We start from the raw sequence: 23,967 nt of genomic DNA, 5'->3' as shown, positions 1-23,967 counted from the left end.
CAAACAATCATCTCAATAGATGCAGCAAAAACATTTGAAAAAATTCAATATTCCCTCATGACTAAAAACTCTCAGCAAACTAAAAATGGAAGTGAACTTCTCAACTTGATAAAGGGTAATTCTGAAAAAAAACAAAACAAAACAAAACAAAAAAACACAAAAAAACCTACAGCTAACAAGATACTTCGTGGTGAAAGACTGAATGCTTTCCCCTAGCGTAACAATGAAAGCATGACTGCTTTTAACACACCTATTGAATATTGTGCTGATTCCTTAGCCGATGTACAAAACAAGAAAAAGAATGAAAAGGCACAAAATTTGGAACGCAAAAAGTAAAACTTTCTCTATTTACCGGCTACATAGAAAACTCCAAGGAATCTTAAAAATAACCCAATCCAACTAGAATTAATAAGTGAACTTAAGAAGGTTAAAGGATACAGGGTCAATATACAAAAACCAGCACACTAGCAACAAACAATTGGGAAATTATAATCTTATAAATCCCATTCATAAAAAACATCAGAAAGCATATAATACTTAGGGGTAAATTTAATGAAAGATGTGTAAGACTTCTACATGGAATATTATAAAATACTGAATATGTAAAAAACATATATAAGCTGAGAGCAACTAAAGAATGCTTAAATAAATGAATAGATATACCACATTCATGGATTGAAAGACTCAATATTATCAAGATGTTAGTCTCTCCAAATGGATCCATAGATTCAGTGCAATCATATTTGCACACTACTATGGTTTTTATTTATTTTTTCACAACTATGGATTTTAGACATTGACAAGGTGATTGTAAATTTACATGGAATTTTAAAAGTAATACAATGAATCTAAAATAGAAGAGGGCTGCCTGGGTGGCTCAGTCAGTTAAGCATCCGACTTCAGCTCAGGTCATGACACCTGACAGTTCAGACCCTGGAGCCTGTGTTGGATTCTTTGTCTCCCTCTCTCTCTGCCCCTTCCTCACTCATGCTCTGTCTCTCTGTCTCTCAAAAACAAATACGTTAAAATTTTTTTTTCAAGTAAAAAAAAAAAGAATAAAACAAAACCAATGCTTTAACGGAGACAGCAGAGAGAAGGGAAGAATCACTCCAATCAGTGAATCGCTCCAACTCAGAAGAGCTCCTCAAGGGAGACACCATTTGAACTGTGGGTTGAAAGGTGACTAAATACTTAACAGGTGGGGACATTCATGAAAGGCATTGATTTACTTAGGTTTTCCAGATCATAAGGAACTAAAATTCATCCCATTTAGTTAAATGAAGGAGTTGCATGTGAAACTATCCAGAAGATCAAGTCTCATGGAAATCCTTAGAAAGACCTCATGGGTTCTCAGCTTGGAGGGCAGTCCTGGATCCAAGGTTCCTGTCCTGGCCTCAGCAGCTGGAGCCCCTAAATATTTAATGTCGTCTCCTGTCTGTGTCCATCCCCTCTCGGCTCCTCTATCGTCTGCTTTTTTCTCTCTGTACCTCCAGATATGAAGTTAAAAGGATAGGTTAGAACCAGATGGCAAAAGGCTTTGTTTGGCCAGGCAGGTTGGTTTTTATCGTTATAGCTACGGAAGCTTCTTAAACAAGGGAAAGAACTCCTCAGATTTGGCCTTTTGGTGGATAATTCCACTGGTGTGTGGACGGGCTTTTGGAGGCAGGAGACCAGGGAAGAAGGGATTCCAAGTAAGAGAAAATGAAGCTCAAAACCAATGGAACTCAAAATGTGGGGGGTCTGGGTAGTCGTAAGATACATCCTATTCTGGTCAAAATTTTTTATATCTCCTTAGGAAGCAGAGGGAAGGAGAGTTAAAGCATCTGCATTTGCAAAAACTCCCCAGTTGATCCTGGTTGAGAACTGCTAGTCCGGACAAAGCGGCTTTTATAGGGACAGAGTGAAGACAGAGGGAAGACAGGGATGGATTCGGGGAGCACTGGATTTGATGGAACCAGAACCCAGGCAACTGCAGTTTGTAGCTGAGGAAGCTGTGTGGATGACGGCCTCGTTTTCCAGGCTTTGGGAAATAAAGAGCAGACTGGGTATATACACGGGACTGGAGGTGAGAGAGGTTGAGAGAATAATTTCTGCACATCCCACAGAGAGATCCCAGGAAGTCAGAGCCCAGGAGGCAGTGCCAGAGATGGGCCAACGCCAGCCACCCTTTAAGCTCCGGGGTCGGGGCGGGGGGCCCTGCTGGTGAGAAACGTGCTCTCTGGGCGTTGATTAGTTGGACAGACACTGAGTCTTAGGCTCTGAGCAAGTACAAAGCCATTTTCTCCGTGGTTTTGCTGCCTGTGGTGGTAGTGTTATTTAGCATGGACTTCATTAGCCCCTTGGTTTAGAATTTCATCATCATGTCTGTCAGGTTCCAGGATCCCACTCTGATGATTCTTCTGAAGAGACTTTAATGAAGGGACAATTTACAGGGATGTGGGCAGGACTTGGGGGAACCAACAAGGGATGTTGAGGCAGCTGAGGGATTTCATCAGTGGGAAGCTGTTACCACCTCTAGGCCTGAAGGGGCAGAGGGAGAGAACGGTACCACTGAGGCCCAGGGCAAATGAGCTGTGCAGGAGGGGTTGCCAGTGCAGGAGAAGCTATAGTCACAGAGGAAGCAGCCACTGCCAGAATGAAGGCTCCAAACCAGGAGGGACAAGGAAGAAATAGCCTGCCAATCTCTCCCTGCTTTCACTCTCCGGTCTCCTCCCGGTGCCTCTCATGGGTCAACACCAGTTGGAAACTAGCCATCAGGGGAGCACGGGGTGAAGGATGGAGGGATCAGCCTGCAGACACGGAGGAAGAGAAGAGTGGGGAATGGATCAGGTGTATGGGTTTAGGGGACAAGCGAGATACACCAGTACAACCACATCCCCCAACACAGCCTGTGTGAGGCAGTGGCTTGGGTAACTCTGTGGAAGGGGCCGAAAAGCCACACCACAGGAAGTCAAGATACTTGGATTCCTGACAGGCCTGACCATGCCACGCACAGACTGTCCTCAGCGCCACACTGCTGGCATCCTGGGCTGTGACAGCCTTAGCTGTGAAGAAAGGGAGGTTGGACCATGTGACTCTCAAAGCCTTCCACCGTAGGGCCCCTCGACTCTGCCGTCGGCCAGCGTGCTCTCTGGCCAGCCCGTTGAGCTGGGCGCTGTGGTGCCTGCTCCCGGGTCTGGTTGCACCTCATGCCCACGGGGCACCCAGCCTGACCAAGGGCAGCGCCGGGGAATCCTGGGACCGGCCAGCATCTGGAACTAGACAGGGTGTTCTCTCTTCCAGCGAACACTTGGGACGTGCAGAGTCAACCAGGGACTTTCTTAAACGTATTTTTCACTGTGATGAGGTACATTCAAAAAGAAAGAAGAGTGTATTCATCTCCAGAAAGCAACAGCCTCCCAGACCTGTGCTGCTGAGCTCCAGGTCCTATCCCCCCCTGCTCAGTTCCTGATAACTGAAGTTGAAACTTGAGCAGCAAAAGGGAAGTCTCCTGTCTCCTACAGGGTATCAAATCCTGTTTCTACACAGTTTCAGTTCTTAAAGACACAGGATTCCATATTTTCTCAGCCACTATGCTGGAAGGCCAAGAACGTTCGGTGACCACCAACCACATGTGTATGGGCCCCGGGGGGTGAAATTGGAAGGCTTTGAAAAGAGGTCTGCATATTGGTGAAATGTATCATCACCTTTCTCCTTATTACTATAAAGAAATGGTCTGGGTAAGTGCACAGATTTGCTCAGGCTGACCTGGGGCCCAGTGTGCTTTTAATGCTTTTACTTTCCTAGCTTCCTGCGGTGGAGCTGGGGGGGGGGGGGGGGTGGTGGGAGGAGATGACTCATCGTTTTCTTTTGGAGGTGGGAAGATCTGTGCACCCTGGCTGCAGGTTCACTCCAAGAGTGGCCTCGGGGAGATGCCCGCTCCTTTGATGTACCACAAAATATCCCAGGCTGCTGGAGAACAGCCTGAGGTACGATGTATTGGGAGTCTTGCTGCCTTCTAAGCGTTTATTTGAGAATACACGTTCAGTTATGTGGTAGTTTTGTGGGCTCTGTGGTTTATTAAAGAAGATAGAGGAGGGGGAAAAAAAGAAAGACAAAGAGGGAAATATGAAAAAGAAATGGTGGAACAGGTGTTAGTAAGGGTTTCCAAGCATGTGAAAATACACAATAAAGGGAAAAAGGTGATGAGTCCAGTGGGAGAGAAGACAGGAAAATGTTTCCACAAAGATTCGGTTTAGGACCAAGAAGTTTTCTCACTGAAGTTAGACAACAGAACAGGCAGATACAAGATGCTGTGGAATCTTTCACGCCAGGATCCATTCATTTGGGTATTCACTTATTTAAACAAGCAATAACAATAGAATGGGGTGTGTGCTGTGACCTACAGACAGAGTCAAGGGGAGCGCTTTGTCGGATCACAGAAGACCGTTGGAGAAAATGACATTTAGCATGTGATGTAAAGGATGCTTGGAGTGAAAGGAAAAAATAAGGAGGAGGAACAGGAAATCTGAGGACCTGACTCAGGATAATAGAGCCCCGGACAGCAAAACAGAAGAAATGATCCCAGAGACTCAGGTCCTTGGAGATGACACTCAATACCAATACACTGCCTGGCTTTTCTCGGAGTCTCTGTCCACATGAGGTGAACACCGTCCAACAACACTAGGGTCATTTGGCCCTGTTTAAAAATACAGTTCAGGGGCACCTGGGTGGCTCAGTCGGTTGGGCATCCGACTTCAGCTCAGGTCATGATCTCACAGCTTGTGGGTCCGAGCCCCGCGTCGGGCTCTGTGCTGACAGCCCAGAGCCTGGAGCCTGCTTCGGACTCTGTGTCTCCCTCTCTCTCTGCCCCTCCCCTGCTCACGCTCTGTCTCTCTCTCCTTCAAAAATAAATAAACATTAAAAGTAATTAAAAATAAAGTTCAAAGAAAAGGCAAAGTCATGGCTCTTTTTCCGATATGAAAAAACAGGTGTACAAATTTTTACTCATGAAAGTTTAAATAAGATCATAAATATGAAAGGTCATTAACCAATGGGGGAGCTGAGCAGTTATCACCAGTTCAAAAGAGAATCCAAAGAACAGGCATATTTATAGGTCTGGAATATTGAAGTGAATGTGCCAGTGGAGGCAAACTGGTTTCTCAAGGAGGAGGGAGGGAGAAAAGTAAATTGACTTCTACGGACAAGACATAGTTTGCATGTCTAGAGGTGAGAATTATTTTGCATTGCTACCAATTAACTATAATGTACAGAGTTGTAAAATTGCTCAAAGACACTGAAAATGTCTTAATTAGATAATCTGAGGAGTGTCCTCTAGACAATACATAGTTTTGCTTTGAACTTGCTCCCTACAAGAACCATCTAGTAAATTTCATTCCTTTTCTCCTCCAGGCCAGTTGGATTTGTGTATCCAACTCCTCTGTGTACACATGATAAGTACCCCTAAGCAAATATTAAAGACTTAAATAATAATGTTGTAGAACAAATAAAAATATAATTAACTATTTACAACACTTACATAAAATTGAAGAAAACCTGGAGACTTGTTTCCTGTGTGCTTTCTGGCCCAAACCTCTACCTTCATCGTCATCAACCTATTGTGCTTTCGACATTATGCTTACGAGATGTTTATGAAGCAACTTCACTGCTGACTTACAGGAATCCCTAATTTAAACCGGGCAAATTGACACAGATAAGGAATTATAGGAACAAAGGAAGTGGATTAGGTCCATGCCCTTAAATGGGGAAACAACACCAAGAAATTCACATTACAAATGAAGTAATATTAAGTGATGAGGGTGTGGAATGGGGGTGAGGGCTTAAATGGAATGAAGACTAAAGAAGGAGTAGCCATTCATTCCATCAATCACTCAGGCAGATATACTTAGTGTTTCCCATGTGCTAGGCACCGAGTTAAGCAACCAGGGATATGTGGCTAAATAACATGATCCCTGCCTGTCCTGTGGTTGTTTACAACCTAAGTAGGAGTGTTCCCTGTTCAGACCAGATGGAGAACATCATTAGATCTCCCCTCCTCGAACTGAGGCAGGTCTAGAGGTGAGATTTCAGAAGTTATATGATAAGGTGGCCCACTAAGATATGTGCGTGTATTGCGGGGGGGGGGGGGTGTCTGTCCCTTGCTGGTCCTGGTCCCCCACCCCCACCCCCCCACACACACACAGTGGGCACTTAACTACTGATCGTTTAAACAACAGCTAATTCATAAATTAGTAACAAGCAATCATTGATAGTTTTACTTTTAAGTCATTTTATTATCTACTATTATAAATAAATGTATTGGTTTAGTACAATAAGTTGATTATTAGAATAAGTAATGAATTACTAATCAAGTTCAATAACCATTAATAATTAGCAAATTTACTGCAATCGTTCGAGAAGTACTGCAAGGTACGTTCACTGGTTCTTTCCACCCTTTTACCTGAGGACGCTGGCCCCACTGTTATTTCTCCAACTCTCTTACTATGTCAATTTCAGAAACCACTGCCTGGCAAATTGAGCCTCCTGTGGGTTTGTGACATTTGGAAGGTACTTTTTTTTGCCTTGCTACTGGTCTAGAGGAAGGACTGCAAAAGTTCTGTGAATACTGGGATGCTCGGGAAACAGTGCTGCTTTCCAGGCCCTGGGCAAAGGCACCTGTTCTGTCCATGATCCAGTGGCCCTAGATTTGGACAGAGCAGAGGGTGGTTTCAGAGCAGAATGGAAGCTTACACCCTGCACGAGGTGACTGAGAACTTAAACCAGTTCAAGAAGAGTCTTGATAATGGATGGATACATAGCGGGTTATTAAGGGAAACCAGGGAAGTTCCAAGTACATCTCTGGACTTTTAGCATGGTGTCTTAGAATGTAAACACTGGACTCTCCCTCACATGTTCCTCAGCATCGTGGTTGGAATTCTGGGCTAGTGGCCTTTTGTCTGATCTGCGATGACATTTCTGATCTTCCTAAGAATATGGGACTAGAAAAGGTCACGCTAGAACACCCAAAAGAGCAGGTGAGCTGCCTCCAGGGCCAGAGTCTGCCCTGCACACAACTCCAGATTTAGGACACGAGTTCTTCAAGCATGCCGCACCAAGTGCATCGGCACCTGCTAAACACAGACTTTCAGTGTGGGTCATGCTAACGGTGGTGATGCCCGAGGCGGCGGAAGTGAATATGTTAATCTCCTCTGTTCCCAAATAGGTAAGTGGGGGCAATCTCATCAAGGTGGTCAGTTTCCAAATGGGCAATCCAGGAAAGTTCCCTTGACTCCAAGCAGGGTTTGCAGACACTCTGGCCGTGGCTAGTTCCACTCTCGCCCCTCGAGTTACCTGTCATTATTAGGGGGCTTCCAGCAGCCCATCCCCCTGGGGATTCAGCATACCGTCCCCAGGAGCAGGGATGCTTTAGGTTCAGAGCTCAAGGATCCCCATCCCCCTCTTCCCATCCACCTTCCTTTTTCCCCTCTTTTTCTTCTCCCCTCTCTCCATTCTCCCTTCTTTCTGCTCCCTGGCTCTCATCTGCAAGTCCTCTTGTAGTGGCACTGCTGACCCTGCCAGGACTTCCTGGATATCACGGGAGGGAAGCTGTGCCAGTGAGATTCAGGGCCGCCCCTTTTCCTCTAGTTCCTGCTGGGACAGAGCCCACAGCCCTCATGAGTATACTCGAACTGGGACAGAGCCCACAGCCCTCATGAGCATTGATGGGAAAGAAGAGAGGGGCTTTTGGGTCTCTCGCTTTCCTGTCCGTTAGAGTCATCATTCTCAACCAAGGTTTGGGGCCAAAATTGGGGCCTGATTCAGTGATGGAAACCCCAAGCTTCAAGGCTGGGCTGGTGCAATACAGGGAGGGATTGCGGACAGGAAGTGGTGTGGCTGCGTGGGTGTGAAGGAAGGGTTTCCTCCCTTTGACACTTTCTATGCTGAAGGGGCCTTTCTCAGACTGCCTCCCTTCCCCCCAGCCCAACAAACGGCCACTTGGAGACCGAATTCAGATGTGGGGCGCCAGCCAGGCAGCGCATACAGCAGAAGTGTGAATACAGCCTAGTAAATCCAGTTTCCAGCAACTTCTCTACTTCCCTTGTCCCTCCTGGAATAATACTACAGTTTTTCAAGTTTATAGAGAATTTGCTTCTTTCAGAGTAGGAACTGGGGAGCTGAGACAGCCCCTGACATTACCAGGTGGTGGATAGGGGCATTCTTAGCAGCCAACCTCAGTGAACGTTTGGTTTTCAGAACTCTTGGCACATTGCCAGTTATCTTGGAGGGGACTTGGACCCCAGCACCATGACTCACGACCCTGGGCTTCCCTAGTTTGGCTTCTTTGACTCCAAATTTACTGCTCTGACTTTTGGGGAGCTCCCCCTCAATGAATACACAGCTCAGGGAGGAAGCCCCCTGTGGTTTGGCAGCTAGTTTGAATCAGGGTCCTGTTTGTAGACAAAGCAATGAGCACATTGGAGCAAAGCGACTGGATCTGGGGGGATTTCGGAGGCACAACTGAAGGACTTGGTGAACTACCACAGAGGTTTCAATTATGATGTCAAGCAGGTGACAGAGCTCTTTATTAAACAGGTAAAAACAGATTGAGAAGCATCTTTGAAAGGAAGAAAATGAGATCGTGAGTCCAGCTGTGAACACGTCGAGTGGGATATGCTTGTGCGATGTTCTCTCGAAGACATGTGACGGGCAGCTGAATATACCTGCCCTTGTGAGAGAGAGCTGGGCTCTGGGTACAGGTGTGAGAGTTATCAGTTTAGGGATAGATAGAGATGGAGACTCCAAGAAGAGGAGTCCCTTCCTACAGTGAAGCAGCAGGTAGACAGAGAGAAATGCAGAAGCTAGCGTCTTCATTTTGGCGGACTAAAGGGAGAGAAGACCTGAGATCTGGCCATTAGATTTGGCAGCTTACTGGTGACCTCCGAGTGCGTGGTTCCAGTGAGAGGGTGGGAGCAACTGCTAGACCTTACAGCAGAGACTGACAGTCCCCAAATCCGGGTTGTCCGCTCCCTGAGCACCTGGCTGAATTTCAAGCCCCAAAGTCCCGTATGGCTCAGTGAGGCCGTGTGACTGAGTTCTGGCTATGGTCTGTGGGCAGAGACGGTGTACTATCACCTCCGAGATAGAACCCGCTCCCCACCATCCTCCCTCGGCCCCTCATCCTCAGTCTCCCAGCCAAAGTCAAGGAGCCAAGAGACCCTAAGGCCCTGGGGGCACAGAGCAACTTAATGGACGGAGATGCCTCTCTAATTTGTCGTGTGGAGCCAGGGTTACTCAGGCCAGGGAGGCCCCAGGCACAGATACCCTGGGGTTAGCAGTTTCGTGGGGGGGAGCAGCTGGCTGAACGGCAGTGCCAGTAGGGGTCAGAGCAGATCAGCAGAACTGCTAAAGGGATGTGCAAGCCAGGAGAACGTGGAAGTGTGGCGGGATCCTGCTGAGAACCAGCCAGAGCATAAAGCGCTCCCTGCAGGGACAGAAAGTGCTGGAGCTGAAAGAGAGCAGCACAAAACACCTGCAGGTACAAGGCACACACTTTGTGTACGTACTCACGGCCACATAGGCGCCTGGGACCCTGGCTCTGAGTCTGCCCCTCATGGACAGGCTCACCTGGACTCCACAGTCCTGGCCAGCCTTGTGAGATGCTGACAGAAGATCATGCCACATGTAGACCCCAGTCCCGGCCCGGAGGCACCTCCTGGGCATGGCTTCAGCCCGATGCTATCACTCTACAGTGGATCAGGAGTCAGAGCATCTGGGGTTCCAGCCTGGTTCTGCTCCTACCTGTGGCTGACCTTGAGCAAGGCCTTTCCCTCACTGCATCTGAGCCCCTTGTCTGCAGAGTGAATGTTATCAGGCTGGATGATTTATAAAATCTCTCATACTAAAAACTTCTGCCATTCCCCCCCCCCTCCCCCCCGAAACGGCTGCATTCAGGAAGATTTGGCCTGGTCCTGCCAGCCAGCAGCGGCCCTGGTCTCTAACGGCAGACTTGGAACGCCTCTGACCAGGGAAACCTTGCCGTCTTCAGCCTGCGTGAGTTCCAAGAGACCCGCAGACCTCCAAAAGGCCTGGGGGACAGGGGACCCTTGCCCAGGAGAGAGGAGGCTCTCGAGTGGCCAGTATGAATACTTGCATGAAATCAGCAAGCCTGTCACTCTTGGGAGGGGCTGGCATTCTCTTTTCTTTCTTCTTTTTCAACCATCTACAACAAGGCACCTTCCTTTCCGTTCCCATTTCCTGTGCCCTTTATGATGGGATGGCTCTGCCCTCCACAACTCCCTGGGTCCAGGGGAAAAGAGAGTTGGAAGAGGACTGAGAGTCCTCTCCCATTTTGCTTTTCTCGCCGGGCCCACCTTCAACTTGTCTTGGTTCCGCTTTTCCTGAAATAATAATTAAACAGAACTTTTGAAAGGAAATTGCTCTCCTTATCTGCCAAAAATATCTGTGTTTTTAAACTAGGGGACAGATTTCCCCATCCCATTGCTGACTCAGACTAACATAAAGTAAAAGTGTCCTCGATCCTATGCCTACGTAAGGAACAGGGAGGTGACCCAGGAGTGTCCAGAGCAGTCACGAAAGCTTCCAGAGCCTGGAAGAGAAAATCTGCCTTGACAGTCCAGCAGGGGTGGGGTGTTGACCAAGATGGAGAGCTACCCAAAGCAGGCAGGGGTCACACCCAGCATGACTACCTCGACATCACCCCGGTGGGGTGGCCAGCAAGTTCCAGGCCTCCAAAGCTGTCTCCTGCAGCGAGCACAGATATGGCCATGGGGAAGATGACCAGGAGGGGAAAGCAAGACCCAGGAGCCGCAAAACCGTGTGAGGAGACAGAAGATGACCTCTCCAGGACGAGGAAACCTATTTCTAAATTCCAAGAAGTTAGCAAAAGGAGACATCATAACCATTCTTTATTATCCAAATTCTACAGGCAATGATTCTGCACAACACGGAACCTATTAGCTGCCAAAGTGGATTCGAGGTGACTCCTGAGGGTGGCCTCCCTGCCTGGATCGGTTCAAGGCTCTGAGAGGTGCCGGCGGGAGCGTCATGCTGAGCCGTCTGCTGAGGACACGGCCAGGAGCTCCGAGAAGGGGACCCGGCCACAGGCCCCCCTGTACACAGATGCGGAGGGAACCCTCCTGCCAGGTGTGAAAACGACCAAGGCTCCTCCTTCAGCAGAGGAGGAGGATCCTCGGGCTTCATCGGGGCAGGCAGCCGGCCACGGGGTCCGGCCGCGGCACCGGCACAAAGTTCATGGGGCACAGCAGCAGTGGGCACATCTTCTCGTGCTCCTTCAGTGCCTCGCTCAGCTGCTGCAGCTCCGTGGTCAGCTTCCCGATCTCTCTCCGCAGCACAGTGTTCTCCTGCTCCAGGCACTCATACTCCTGCACAGATAAGGAGAACGGGGAAGATGGTTTCTGCGAGCACCCTCCCTTCGCTTGATGCTTCGCTCTTCCCCAGGAACGCTTCCTCGCTAACTGAGCCCCCTTCCACCGCTCTTAGTGGTTCCTTGTTAGCTTCACGTTTCTCTCCTCCCACCAGGATGCAAGGCTGGTGAGGGTGGGGCTTTGCTTTTTGAATCAGCTTTACTGAGATATGATGTATATCAAATAACACACACCTGTTGTAAGGATGTATATAATTCAATGAGTTTTGGCAAATTAAACATTGGTCAAGAGAACGTTTCCATCACTCCTAAAAGTTCCCTCAGGGCCCCCATTGCAGCCAGCCTCTCCTCCCCCAACTGCTGAGTTGCCTTCTCAAGATCTCTGTTGGGGTCACTGCTGTGGCCCCAGCACCTGGAACAGTGCCTGGAACATAACAGATGTTTGCTGGCTGCATGAGTAAATGAATAAAAATACCCCTTGCCTTGGTTTTGCCCCAACACTCTGTAAAGTTTCCACTAAACCAGAGTGTGCAGAGGCTTAGACCTGGAGGGGGGTCTAGAGACCCCTCAGCCCAACCCACACAATGCAGAAACCCGACATGCAACTTGTGCTGGGCCTTCTCTTCTTCAAAGGGCAGTCCCTGCCATTTCCATGCTGCTCTATTAGAAAGCTCGTCTTTGTGCTGATCCAAAATCTCTCTCTCTCCTTCAGACCCACCTATTGGGCTTGGTTCCACCTTATGGAACCACACAGAGTAAATTCAATACTTTTTCAACATCACAGTTCTTGAAATATTAGGAGACAGCCCCATACCACTTCCCCTTAGGTATTCTCTCAGCTCAACTGTCTCAGGTCCCCTGAGCTCCTTGGGTTTTAGGGCTTCTGGTCCTTCTGCCCTCCTGGAGGTCATCCCAATACACACTGCAATGTGCCAGGATCTCAGAGAAAAACGCCATACCCAAAACAGTGCATGATTCTGCAGGTGGCCTGCCCATGCAGAGGGCAGATGCTTGGAGGTGGCCCACCCTGGGGCTGGGCCCAAGCCTGCAGCCCCCTCACTCTGGGGATTCTCCCTGAGCTTGCAGAGAGGTGCAGGCTTTGTCTGCATCTACTGCTCCTCTGTCTACATCTGGCTGATGACCGGTGTTCTGGAGATGAAAGGTGTGGGCTCTATATCCACTTCTCCTGACTTTCACCCTGTTCACTTGGCATCTTCCAGGTTAGCAAAGTCTTTCTGAATCTTAACGTGTCAGCTCAGGGATCACGATGCCACAAAGCTATAAGCTGTCCATTAGCTTGATGAGCAGGTCTTCCTTATCTCCATCCAAGTCATTAGTATGTTCTATAGCATAATTCTCAACCAATGGCAGAGCCCTAGGGCACGCCAGTAGAGACCATCTCAAAGTTGACAGTCTTATTTAAATCTGGCTGCAATGTTGTTTACCATGCATTTCCCGGGGTGGGGACCCAACCTTACTAACCATCACATCTCTTCTCGTACTAGTAACTTTTTTAAAATGTCACTAAAAATGTCTGTTCTTCTTACAGTTCCCTAAAGCACACACAAATTCTCAACTCTGCCCCTTTGCTAATGCTGTTCTCCTCGACTGGACTACCTACCTCCTTTTCTGTGTGGGCCCAGCTCAAGCCTAACACCTCCAGGAAGGCTTCCCTGAGCACAGCACCTAATGGAACCACATCCCTCATTATTATGTGTTCTATTCAATTTTGTATCATATTCAATCTTACTTATACTAAATAAGGTCTCTCCCCAAAGATCAGAAATGTAAGAGCCTCTGCTACCCTCTGCGGTAGCCCCACCTGATGGGCCACAGTGCCCAGTGACTCCTCAGCCCCAGTCCTCTGCCTCCTCTCACCTGCTTCCTTCCCCTCTGTAGGTGCCAGAGGGGCTGCACACACAGAGGCCATCTGAGCCTTCCCCAGGCAAGCCCTCAGGATAGTCTGGAATACTCTCCAAGGCCACCAGCTGCACCCCTTCCTCTCGCAGGTTATCCTGGTCAGTCTGGTTTCACTAGCGCACAGGCCCCATTCTGCCCTCAGCCCTCCTCCATGCCTGTCAGCTCCCCTCTGGCCTCTGACAAACTCTAGTCCTGGAGCCTGAATTCAGTCTACAAAGCAGCAACAAGCCCTCTGTGGGCAAGGGGAGGGAAGACAGGACAGTCATCGTGGGAAGCCTGCCTGCAGCAGCAGGGTGACTGGCTGCAGCTCTGTGAGGCACATGTACACACATGCACGCAGGCACACACGTGCACGCACACGCATGCATGCACGTGCAGCACAGATGCACGCACGCACACGTGCACATGCACGCACACACACGTGCATGCACACACATGCACGCACACACAGACACACACACACACATACACGCGCACATGCTCCACCCTGCAACTGGAAATGCTCTTCACCTCCAAGTAAAATGGAGAACAGATGCGAATGGTTCCAATGAGCTAACATTTAAAAGAATTTTTTTAATGTTTAGTTTTGAGAGAGAGACAGACAGACAGAGTGTGAGAGGAGGAGGGGCAGAGAGAGAGGGAGACACAGAATCTGAAGCAGGCTCCAAGCTCTGAGCTGTCAGCACAGAGCCGGATGCGGGGCTTGAACTCACGAACAGTGAGAACATGACCTGAGCCGAAGTCACACGCTCAACCGACTGAGCCACCCAGGCGCCCCTAATGAGCTAACGTTTTAACTAGATTCCAAAACATAGGAAGATCACTTGCCGTGGCAGAACATTCCAAAGTGTCCTTTTGTATTGTGGCAGGACGCTGTGAGCTTCTGAGTTTTAGCTCCAGAAGCCATGAAGGGCCATGCTGCCTAAAGTCTTCCCGAGGTACAGCTGCCTCCTCTAAACCCCAGCCCAGCAGCCCCCTCATCCGCCTTCTCTGCAGGGACTTTCTCTTTTGGGATTTGACTTTTACTTCTAAACCTGCTGAGGGACTTTCATGGAGCTGAGAGAATAAAAAGAGAAGAAGTCAAGATCTCCAGGTGAGGCCAGCTCAAGAAGAATAAAAGTGGGTGTTACTCATAAATTAATAAATAAATAAATATTTAATAAATCAATAAATAAATATTGAGCAAGTGGAGAGGAGGTATGAGAATGCAGAGAACAAAGGGGAAAGAGTAACACCCACTTTACACGGAGAAGAAAGTACTTGGACTTGACATACGTGAAAAATAAGCAAGAATATTAGCCCATCGGTTATTTCCAAAAGATCAGTTTAGCTCAAATCTTGCTGACTTTCGAGCCTTTTGCGCAGGAGGGTTGGAGGTCACTGCGCTGCCTTCCCCGGCGTTTCGCAGGACACAGTCGCAAAGCAGAGACCTAAACATTCCCGGCGGCAAAATCTCTGCAAATCCCAGTTCTGCCTCAGAAATGAGACTGTCTGAGGCAGCCATCCTCAACCAGAGCAATCCCGGTGGTCCCCGGGGGACAGGTGGCATGTCTGGAGACAGCTGGGTTGTCACAACTGGAGCAGAGGGCGCTACTGCATCCAGTGGGTAGAGGCCAGGGGTGCCACTCGACAGCCTACAGTGCCCAGGACAGCATGCTCCCAGACAAGGACGTATCCAGCCCCAAATGTCAGTAGTACCAAGGCTGAGGAACCCTGGTCTGGGCATCTAAGAGAGGTTGACTGGGGAGCGAGGGGCTGTCTGGGGGCATCCAGGGTCCAAGATTAAAAAAAAAAAAAAAAAAAACAACTGACAAGCTAATGTGGGTACCAGGAACCAGAGAGGAAAACAGAGGCAGGAAGTAAATGAGGGGGAGAAAAAGGCCATCAGGAGGGCACAGCCACACACAGACCCCATTTCACAAGTGAGGAAAGTGAAACTCTGAGAGGCGCAGTGACTTTTCCAAGGTCATGCAGACTTGGAACCCGATTTCAAGGTCAAATGCAATCCTCAAGCAAGGACAGCAATTGTGCTTTCACTTGGCAGTGACTGGCCCCAAATTTCCCCGTGGTGGTTACTGGCAGTAAAGGGCTGTAAGGGCTCAGGATTTTACAATGAGCCTATTCCCAAGCCCTAGGTTGATCTCCTTCCCAGAAGAAAGCTAGTGTCATCAGGGAGGGCCGTACAAATTAGTGTCATCATCAGTTTCTAAACCAAGGAGGGACTGACATGAAGCATTCTCTTAGAATATGCAATATCTGAAAAAACCGTGGCAACACAGACCACAACCAAATTGCCTAAGAAATCCGTCAGTTGGTGACATTTGGGGTTCCTGAGGATGGCATCGTTTGCCTTCCTTTTCTGACTCAACGTTCTTTCTCAGTCTTACACCTTCAGATGCCTGGCTCGAACCAGTCTGACCCACTTCTGAGACACCTTTTGGCTCGTCGTTGAAAGCTGGACCGTTCACTTGGGTCCCTATTTGTGAATGTGGACTCAGGCGTGTGCCTAATGTTCAGAGATGAATAGAGGCTGAAATCCCCATGAGAGGTGTAAGCGCCTTGACAAGATGATTTGAAAAGCCACAGTGAGCGCTGAGGCACACAGACACACGTTAGGAACAGCTTCTCGTCACCACAGTCGGGCTTCCAGCAACCACCTCGCTGAGGGGAAAATTCAGACTGAAGAGTGACTCGAGCCTGTCCCTGGCATGGCCTGCTCCGGCTCTCCCAGCCCTGCCCTCCAGGGAGGCCCAGCCTTGATGGACTGTCCTCCAGCTTTGCAGACGGAGAGCCGGGAGAGGTGGGAGGTGGCCCAGAGGCTTCTGGGAGCTGGGACTGGAGGAGGTTTCTCAGGGTGTTGGAGGTAAGAGAGACTCCAGTGAGCGAACAACGTGGGCAGGAGAGAAAGGTGGGAATTTTAAACGAACTCTAAATACTCCCCTTCGTGGTATTCAAGAAAGGCAAATAAAGATCTCGAGTGACTTTGAGATATGCAGCAATGCTACCCCACAGTATGGGACAGAGGAAGGACCGAGTAAAGCCCTTTTCATGGGCTAATCTCCCCAGGGAGTGACAGGCAGCCACGGCTACCAAGTGCTGCTTTCTGCACCCCTTAGTGTCTCCTAGAGAGGGGCCTGGTCCCAGGTTTGAAGAGGCTTCTGAGAAACGTGTCCAGCTCTCACTTTCCTGTCCTTCACATGGCCTGGAGCCCGAGGGGGCCTGAAGGGCTCTTCTGCCACAACCCAGAGCAGCCTGCTAGGTGCTCTGCCCTCAGCTCACTCACCGGAGCACAACAAAGCTATTCTTTACCGCAGTTTTTAACCAGATACCCCACCCTCAATATGTAGACTTTTTTTCAAAGTGAAAAAAGTACTTTTTTTTACTATATTTACTTTTGGTTTTTTGTCTTGTTTTATTTTATTTTGTTTTGCTTTGTTTGCCCTGCAGAACATAGACCCCCACAGCTGTGCTGCCCTCCATGGGAGGAATTAACAGCGGAGACAGAATTCATGTGCTACCCTTCGGTCCAAAGAAGACATTCCTCTTCTACAGCGGGACTGGGATGTATTTCCATTTTCCTGAGCCAGCCACCTGCTCCCCCACACACCCTCTTGTGACCAATAACACTTGTGTGTAGCTAGTGACAGTAAAGTTAAGGGCTACAGCTTGGGGATCTGTGCATGGGTGGAGCCACTGTCCTGGCCTCCTTGACACTGTGTTTCTCAGAAAGACTGTCCTTGATGAGGTGATCCGCTAGTGGCACTTAAACCGGAACTACTCTTCGGCTCCACAGAGACAGAGAAGGGAGTGCTCTCCCATGGAAGGGCTGGGTTTCACATCAGTTATTCCCATTTCCCAAAAGAGCACCTGGCACAATTGGTCATGTGACACAGCATAGGGACAGCAGAAGAGGCTAGGTGAACAGAAAGGCCCTCCACAGTAAAAGGGCCTCCCAAAGAGGTCGACATCCATCCCCCGGAGCCTGTGAATATGTTACCTTACATGACAAAAAGGACTTTGGAGGTGTGATTAAGAATCTGAACTTGGGGAGGGGCGCCTGGGTGGCTCAGTCAGTTGGGCGTCCGACTTCAGCTCAGGTCACGATCTCACGGTCCGTGAGTTCGAGCCCCGTGTCGGGCTCTGGGCTGATGGCTCAGAGCCTGGAGCCTGCTTCCGATTCTGTGTCTCCCTCTTTCTCTGCCCCTCCCCCGTTCATGCTCTGTTTCTGTCTCAAAAATAAATAAACGTTAAAAAAAAAATTAAAAGAAAAAAAAAGAATCTGAACTTGGGGAGGGGCGTCTGGGTGGCTCAGTCGGTTAAGCATTCGACTCTTGATTTCCGCTCAGGTCATGATCTCACAGTTCATGAGTTCAAACCCTGTGTCAGGCTCTACATTGACAGCATGGAGCCTGCTTGGGATTCTCTGTCTCCCTTGTTCTCTGCCCTTCCCCAACTCATGCGTACGTACGCCCTCTCTCTCTCTCTCTCTCTCTCAAAATAAATAAATAAACATTAAGAACAAAAAGAATCTGAACATGAGGAGATGATCCTGGATTATGCAGGTGGACCCAATGTAATCATAAGGGTCCTTATAAGTGAAAGGAGAAGTCATGAGTCAGATGACAATGGAAACAGTATCAGAGTAATACAGCATGAAAAAAGCTTAACTAGCCAGTGCTGGCTTTGAAGGTGGAAGGGACCACAAGCAAGAGAACACAGAAGCCTCTAGAAGCCAGCAAGGGCAAGGAAATGGATTCTTCCCTGGAGCCTCCGGAAAGAAGACAGCACCTCTGGACACCTTGATTTGAGCCCCGTGAGACCCATTCCAGACAGATGACGTCCAAAACTGTAAGATAATAAACCTGTGTTGTGGTAAGGCAACCAAATTTGTCATAAATTGTTACCAAGGCCACCGGAAACGAGCTGCTTTCCTTGAAAACTCCTATGCTTCCCAAAACAGAAATGAGATCTTACTCCTCTCCTTGTGACCCAGCAGCAAGGCCTTGGCCATGGTAGAGCTTCACAAATATTTGGGGAAGGTCCTGTCCAAGTCGCTCACTCACAACCACACACATAGTTACTTGGGACTTACAACAGAGTGTCCCCTAGTGTTTTCTTAAGTGAATGCACCTGGCTTGGACGAGAAGCTTCTTGAGGGGAAGAACCCTCGCTGTTCGGCTGGCGCATGCGGTCTGAACACAGGACCATGCACTAACTGAGCCGAAAGTGCCCTCTGGAGTTATCTGGTAACACGACGCTAGACCCAAGACTGCTTCGGCAGCAAAGGGGAAGGAAGAAAGCAGTTAAAGGACATTCCGACTCTTCTGTGGGAAGTTTCCAGGATTAATACAGGCTGGGAAGGACCTTCCCTGACCCTCATCTGAAGACCCTCTCTCTTTTTAGGGCCCAGCCTTCCTGCTCCCGGGAAAGAGTCTAACGTGTCATTTATGCCCACTGTGAATTTATACCAGTGGGTCACCTCTCCCTGGAGTACGTGCATCCTCAATCTGTTCTCAGTTCACTGTGAAAGGGTTTCCAGAGATTGCTGTCCTCCCCCCCATTATACCTCGGTCAGCTATGCCGTCAGTGCCCCCAGACTCGCCTTGTGGAGACAAGCTGTGGCAAGAGAGCAGGCGGGGAAACGTTAAACTAAAATCCCCAATTACTTGCACCAACTCTGTGTATAGACGAGAGTTCAGAACTGTCACCAATTCTTTGCACAGGCCCTCGGATGCTTGTGAGGCCAGTTCCTGATATGGGGCAGTTCCCAATCCTGGCTATGAGATTATGTGGGATAGAGAGTGGAGGGCAATGGAAGAGTTTAGGATAAGTCCCAGGTTCCTGATGTGGGTGATGAGAAAGGTGGTTAGCTCTGTTAACTGCAATTTGAAGACAGTGAGAAGAGAGTCTCAGGGTGAACACACACTGTCACAGCCATGTTGCATCCAAGCAGCCTACAGCAGACCCACCTGGAGACATCTAAGCAGACTTTCGAGATATGGGGTCGAGGGCCCGCGACTGAGGTCTTGCCTGGAGTAATCAATGTGGGCAGCTGATGCTGAGAGAACAGATTAATAGATCAAATCTTCCAGGATGGGAAGGAAAAAGGGCAGAGTCTGAAAGCCCAGTCAACACCAACATTTAAGAAAACAGGCAGAGGGAGAAAAGGTAGTGAAGAAACTGAGAAGAAAGGTGGTTAAGAGGGTCAAGTGGGAAGTGTGGTCTTTTGGAAGCTAAAGACCTTGAGGAAGGTGTCAAGGAGGGAAGGGTTAGGGAGCCTGGGTGGCTCTCAGTCGGCTAAGCATCTGACTTCGGCTTAGGTCACGATCTCATGGTTCATGGGTTCGAGCCCCACATGGGCTGTCTGCTGTCAGCTCGGAGCCTGGAGCCAGCTTCGGATTCTGGGTCTCCCTCTCTCTCGGTCCCTCCCCCGTTGCGCACACTCTTTCTCTCTCTCAAAAATAAACATTTAAAAATCTATTTTAAAAAAAGGACAGAGTCAATGGTGTCAAATGTTCCAGCAAGGTCATGGTTGATGAGACTAGAAACAGACCTCTGGATCAGGCAGTGCCAGGGCACTAGTGGCCTCAGTGGGAGCAGCTTCCATAGGAAGGGTGTGTGTGTGTGTGTGTGTATACGTGCAGGCACCTTGGGTGGGGAGGGGGCGGTAGAAACAATATCACATGGGACTGGAGAATAAATAGAACTGAAGACATGGAGAGAGCAGGTCTCTTTTTAAGGAGCAGGGAAGTGAGGAAGGAAAGAAATGAAGTGGGGTGGTAGCTTGAAAAGGAATTGGGATCAAGAGGAAGTTTTGTTTTATTTTGTTTTGATTTATAATGAAAGAATTCGAGAGTGAGGAACAACCAGTGGACGAGGGAGAAAGCAAGATGTCGGCGAGTGAAGAATCAGAACACTGGGCTGAAGGACGCAGCGGAATTAGACTTGTGTGTCCAAATCGGTGATGACCAGGACATGACCTTGGGGCCGCCACCACAGTGCAAGGGCAGAAGGTGGCTCCTCTCCGTGGCCTTAATGTGGCTCTGCCCCAATCACAGGCTCACCTCATGGAGTTTGTCAGCCTTCTGGGTCTGCTTCTTCCGACTTCTCTGAGCAGCAACTCGGTTTTTTTCTCTCCTTCGGACCTTCCGGTCATCGTCCTCCGGACTCTAGGGGGAAATGTCTGGTCAGGTGCGCTGTCCAGGCCCCTTGCCTCACCCTCCTCAGCCTTGCCGCTTTCCTCTGCATGGCTCATGGAGCTTCACCGTTTTACCTGCAGTCACAGCAGAGGACCTGCTGCTCACCGCGTGTCGTGGCTGAGCTTAGCTGCCAACCCCCATGACCACCCGGACAAATGTGTGGTGTGACCGCCATTTAACAGACGAGGAATAAGAAACTCAGAGAGGTTAAGGAACTTGCTCCAGGTATAACAGCTAGTAAGTGGGTAAGTGGGAAGTGGAACTCAGGTCTGTTGGACTCCAAACCAACGTTCATAAACCTCTACCCCACAGGGTGTGTGCCTGGAAGAGGTGTGGTGGCAACGTTGTCCATCTGAGGACGGGAAAGGCAGACGGCATCTGCTATCTGGAAACTGCCACGTGCGAGGTCTGACGCCACCACACAAACAGGTACTTCGACGCGTGCAAATCACATCACGCTTGTAACTACTTGCAACCACACAACTCTGCCAACACACCCGATGATCTTAAACACCACAGACAATATGCTCATTTGAACAATGCTTGATGGCCATTTTGTTCCACGGGTCAGAGTGAATCAGAAAGCAGACTGATGATGTGTCTTGAGAGCTCTTAGCGCTCTGTATGAGATTTAACCAAACCGAGTTAAATCCTTTAAGAGTTATCCTGAAACAGGCGGCCTCACAAAATGCACCTACCAAGGTAAAAACATCTCAGTTATAGAAAAAACATGGAGAAGTAGAGACTCTTTGCCTTCCAGAACCCTGTGAGAAGGTACCAAGCGGGGGGAGGGGGGGGAGTATGCTACCTTTAAACAGTTTAAAAGCTAAGAGGTTAGTAGGATACAAACACAGGAAAGCTACTCAATTATTAATATTATTGGGAAGCAAATATTAATATAAAATAATGGGTAACTGCAGTTATCATTTTATATGGTCTTGTATTCCAATATGAGAGACATATGTTTCCCCCCAAGTTCCAGTGGGTAAAGAATTTCCAGTATATGGAAGAATCTAAGTCTACAGAAGGACACAAACAACATACATAAATAATATAACAAATGGACACGGTCTGAAGGTAGTGCTTAAGGGAACAGGCACAAGGGGTCAAAACATAGTTTTTTAGAGGCAAAGAAGTCTTGGTAAACATAACCAGAACACCACATGGGCAAAATGTGGTGTACAGGACAGACTTTCAGCTTAGAAATACGTGGCTCCTGGTTTTGTCTCTTGCTGTCATTATAGCCTGGGGGAAAGGGCTTACATTCTCTGAATGTTCAGTTTTCTCATTTATTGTAAGTGTGAGTCATTCATTGTTTCACTAAGTATTAAATGAGTACCTGCCATGTGCCAGGCACTGTTTTAGGCACTAGAGAGACATGCCCTGAACAACTGATGGGTAATCTCTGCAGCAATCATTCTAACAGCCTAACGCCTGGAAGGAGCATAGGACAAAATGAGATTTTATCCTAAAGCTCCCAGCACATGGTACGCCCTCAGCAACCTCTGTAGAGGTCGCTGCTATTTTTGAATTCCCCATAGTGCTTGTCACCAAATCACGCCTTTTTGTCCGCAATCAAAAAGTCACAGGGCACAGGGAAGCAGCCTGCGTCCTGCCCTCTGGGAGGGGACACTCTATACCTATCCGTATGCTCACATCTGACAACCCAGCAGTAACATTTAATCAAAACAGAAAGGAGAGCAAAGTGTTGAGACAGCCATCAACTATTAACCATATCTTAATCCTCATAAAAATCACGAGAGGTTATTATTATATTCATTTTACAGGTGGGGAAACTGAGGCTCGAAGATGTTAAGGCAAATGCCCGAGGCTACTCAGCGTGCGTGTGGTAAAACCGAGGTCCAAACTCAGAAATGTGTGACTCTTGAGAGCCACCTGATGACACCGTGTACCAGGCATCAAACTGGGAAGGGGAGCATAACAATGAAGACTCCGTCCAAGGCAGTTGGGTGGGAAGTTCTCTGATGGCCATCCCCGCGGGCAACCTCGTCTCAGTTTCCTAAGTACACAGTTGTAAACGTGGCCTAGGACAGCACAGAGGACTGGATGGGGGCCGAGGGGTTTCCACCAGCGCTGGGGCTGGAGTCCGCCCACTGCGGCCCCCCACCCCGCACCCTCAGGCACGGGTCTTGAGTTCCCCATTCGGACCGTAGATGTTGGAAGTGCCTGCACACGAGCTGCCCCTTCGGGCTGAATTTCCCCTCTGCGCACCCTGGCGCCCGGGAAGGGCCACGCGCGCCGGCGGTGGGGTGGCAGCGGGCGCCAGCGCAAGGATGGCGACACCGGGACAGCGCGGATCCCACGTGCGGGGAAGCGTGGACCGTGCCTGGCTCCCCGCGCCCTCCAGTCTCTCCGCTTCCCGGGCCACAAGAGACGGGTCACCATTCCGGACGCCGCGGGCACCGTGCGTGAGCGGAGGACCGCCGGACAGAGGCGCACGCCGGGGGGCCCTGGACCCACCCCGCGCCCCCACTCCTGCTGGTCGCTGGCTCCCGCAGCGCCTTCCACCCCGACACTCAGCGGTCACCACTCCGGAACCCCAGACCCACCCACCTCCGCGTGCCCCTCGGCGCCCCCACCCCCGCAGGCCCGCGGACCTCCCTGAGCCTCCTTCAACTACCTGCGGCTGCGGCTGGTTCCCGGGCGCCGAGACGCTCCTCTGCAGGACGCTGCCGGCCGCCGGGAGCACTTGCGACATGCCGGGCGCTCCTCCGGCCCGCCCCGCCCCGCCGCGCAGCCTCGCGGAGGAGCGGCCGCGCGGCCCGCCGCCCCCTGCACGCGGGGCGCTGCCTAGCGGCACTCTCTGGCCGCCCGCATCCGCGCGCCCCCGCACCTGCCGGCCGCCGCCCTCCGCCCCGCCCCCTCGGGCTTCCCGCTCTCCCGGCGCGTGCGGCCGCCGCGCGCCGCCAGGGTTTCCCCGCCCCCGGCCCCGGCCGCCGGCCTGCGCGTCGCCGAGTCTGCCCGCCCCTCCCGCTCCCACCCCCGCCCCGTTTCCTCCTCTCCCCGCCCTCTCGCCGCACCTCGGGGTCCCAAATCCCACCCCTGCGGCGGCTTCGCGCCGGGCCCCGGCACTTCGTGGAAGTCACGTGGTAGCTTGGAAACCCGGGAGGGAACGCGAAGCCCACCCACGAGGGGCGACGCCGCGGCGCCCAGGGGTCGGGGAGACGCAGCGCAGCCTTTGGGGTCCTCCGGCCGCTCTCGGGGACCTGGGGCTGCGAAACACAAGGGGGTGGCCTTGCGCGGGGTTGTTAACCGGTCCCATCTCGGCATTTGCCTGCGCACCGGCCCCGCCTCCCCCTCGCGCAGGGGTCACGGTCTCCGGGACTTTCTTCGCGGCGACCGGTCGCGCGGGCGCCACTCTCACTCCTTCCTCAACCCACCGTTCACCCACCTGCGAGGCGCAGCCCAGGGGAGGGACAGCCGGCTTTGCCGGGTCCCGCTGCG

General features: G+C 50.3%; 1 protein-coding gene across 1 annotated transcript; it reads right to left on the bottom strand.

The window, feature by feature from the left end:
- Positions 1–10,871: 10,871 nt before the first annotated feature.
- On the bottom strand, positions 10,872–23,288 carry BATF3 (basic leucine zipper ATF-like transcription factor 3). Its single transcript, XM_042925706.1, has 3 exons — positions 23,144–23,288; positions 20,368–20,472; positions 10,872–11,381 (listed from the first exon to the last, which is right to left on the bottom strand). Exons 1-3 carry the CDS (start codon positions 23,219–23,221, stop codon positions 11,196–11,198), a joined length of 369 nt encoding a protein of 122 aa, XP_042781640.1. The 5' UTR covers positions 23,222–23,288; the 3' UTR covers positions 10,872–11,195.
- Between the last annotated feature and the right edge of the window lie 679 nt (positions 23,289–23,967).

Source organism: Panthera leo, chromosome F3 (genome assembly GCF_018350215.1).
Source record: "Panthera leo isolate Ple1 chromosome F3, P.leo_Ple1_pat1.1, whole genome shotgun sequence".
Classification (NCBI taxonomy): Eukaryota; Metazoa; Chordata; class Mammalia; order Carnivora; family Felidae; genus Panthera; species Panthera leo.
The sequence above is the reverse complement of the archived record's forward strand: the minus strand, read 5'-3'. Positions and strand labels throughout refer to the sequence as shown.

Excerpts from the sequence above, each read along its gene's own strand:
- BATF3 (XM_042925706.1), bottom strand. The coding sequence starts at position 23,221 with ATGTCGCAAGTGCTCCCGGCGGCCGGCAGCGTCCTGCAGAGGAGCGTC. Across the intron at positions 20,473-23,143 it reads GGAACCAGCCGCAGCCGCAG|AGTCCGGAGGACGATGACCG; the intron begins GTAGTTGAAGGA and ends ATTTCCCCCTAG. Across the intron at positions 11,382-20,367 it reads AGGCTGACAAACTCCATGAG|GAGTATGAGTGCCTGGAGCA; the intron begins GTGAGCCTGTGA and ends TTATCTGTGCAG.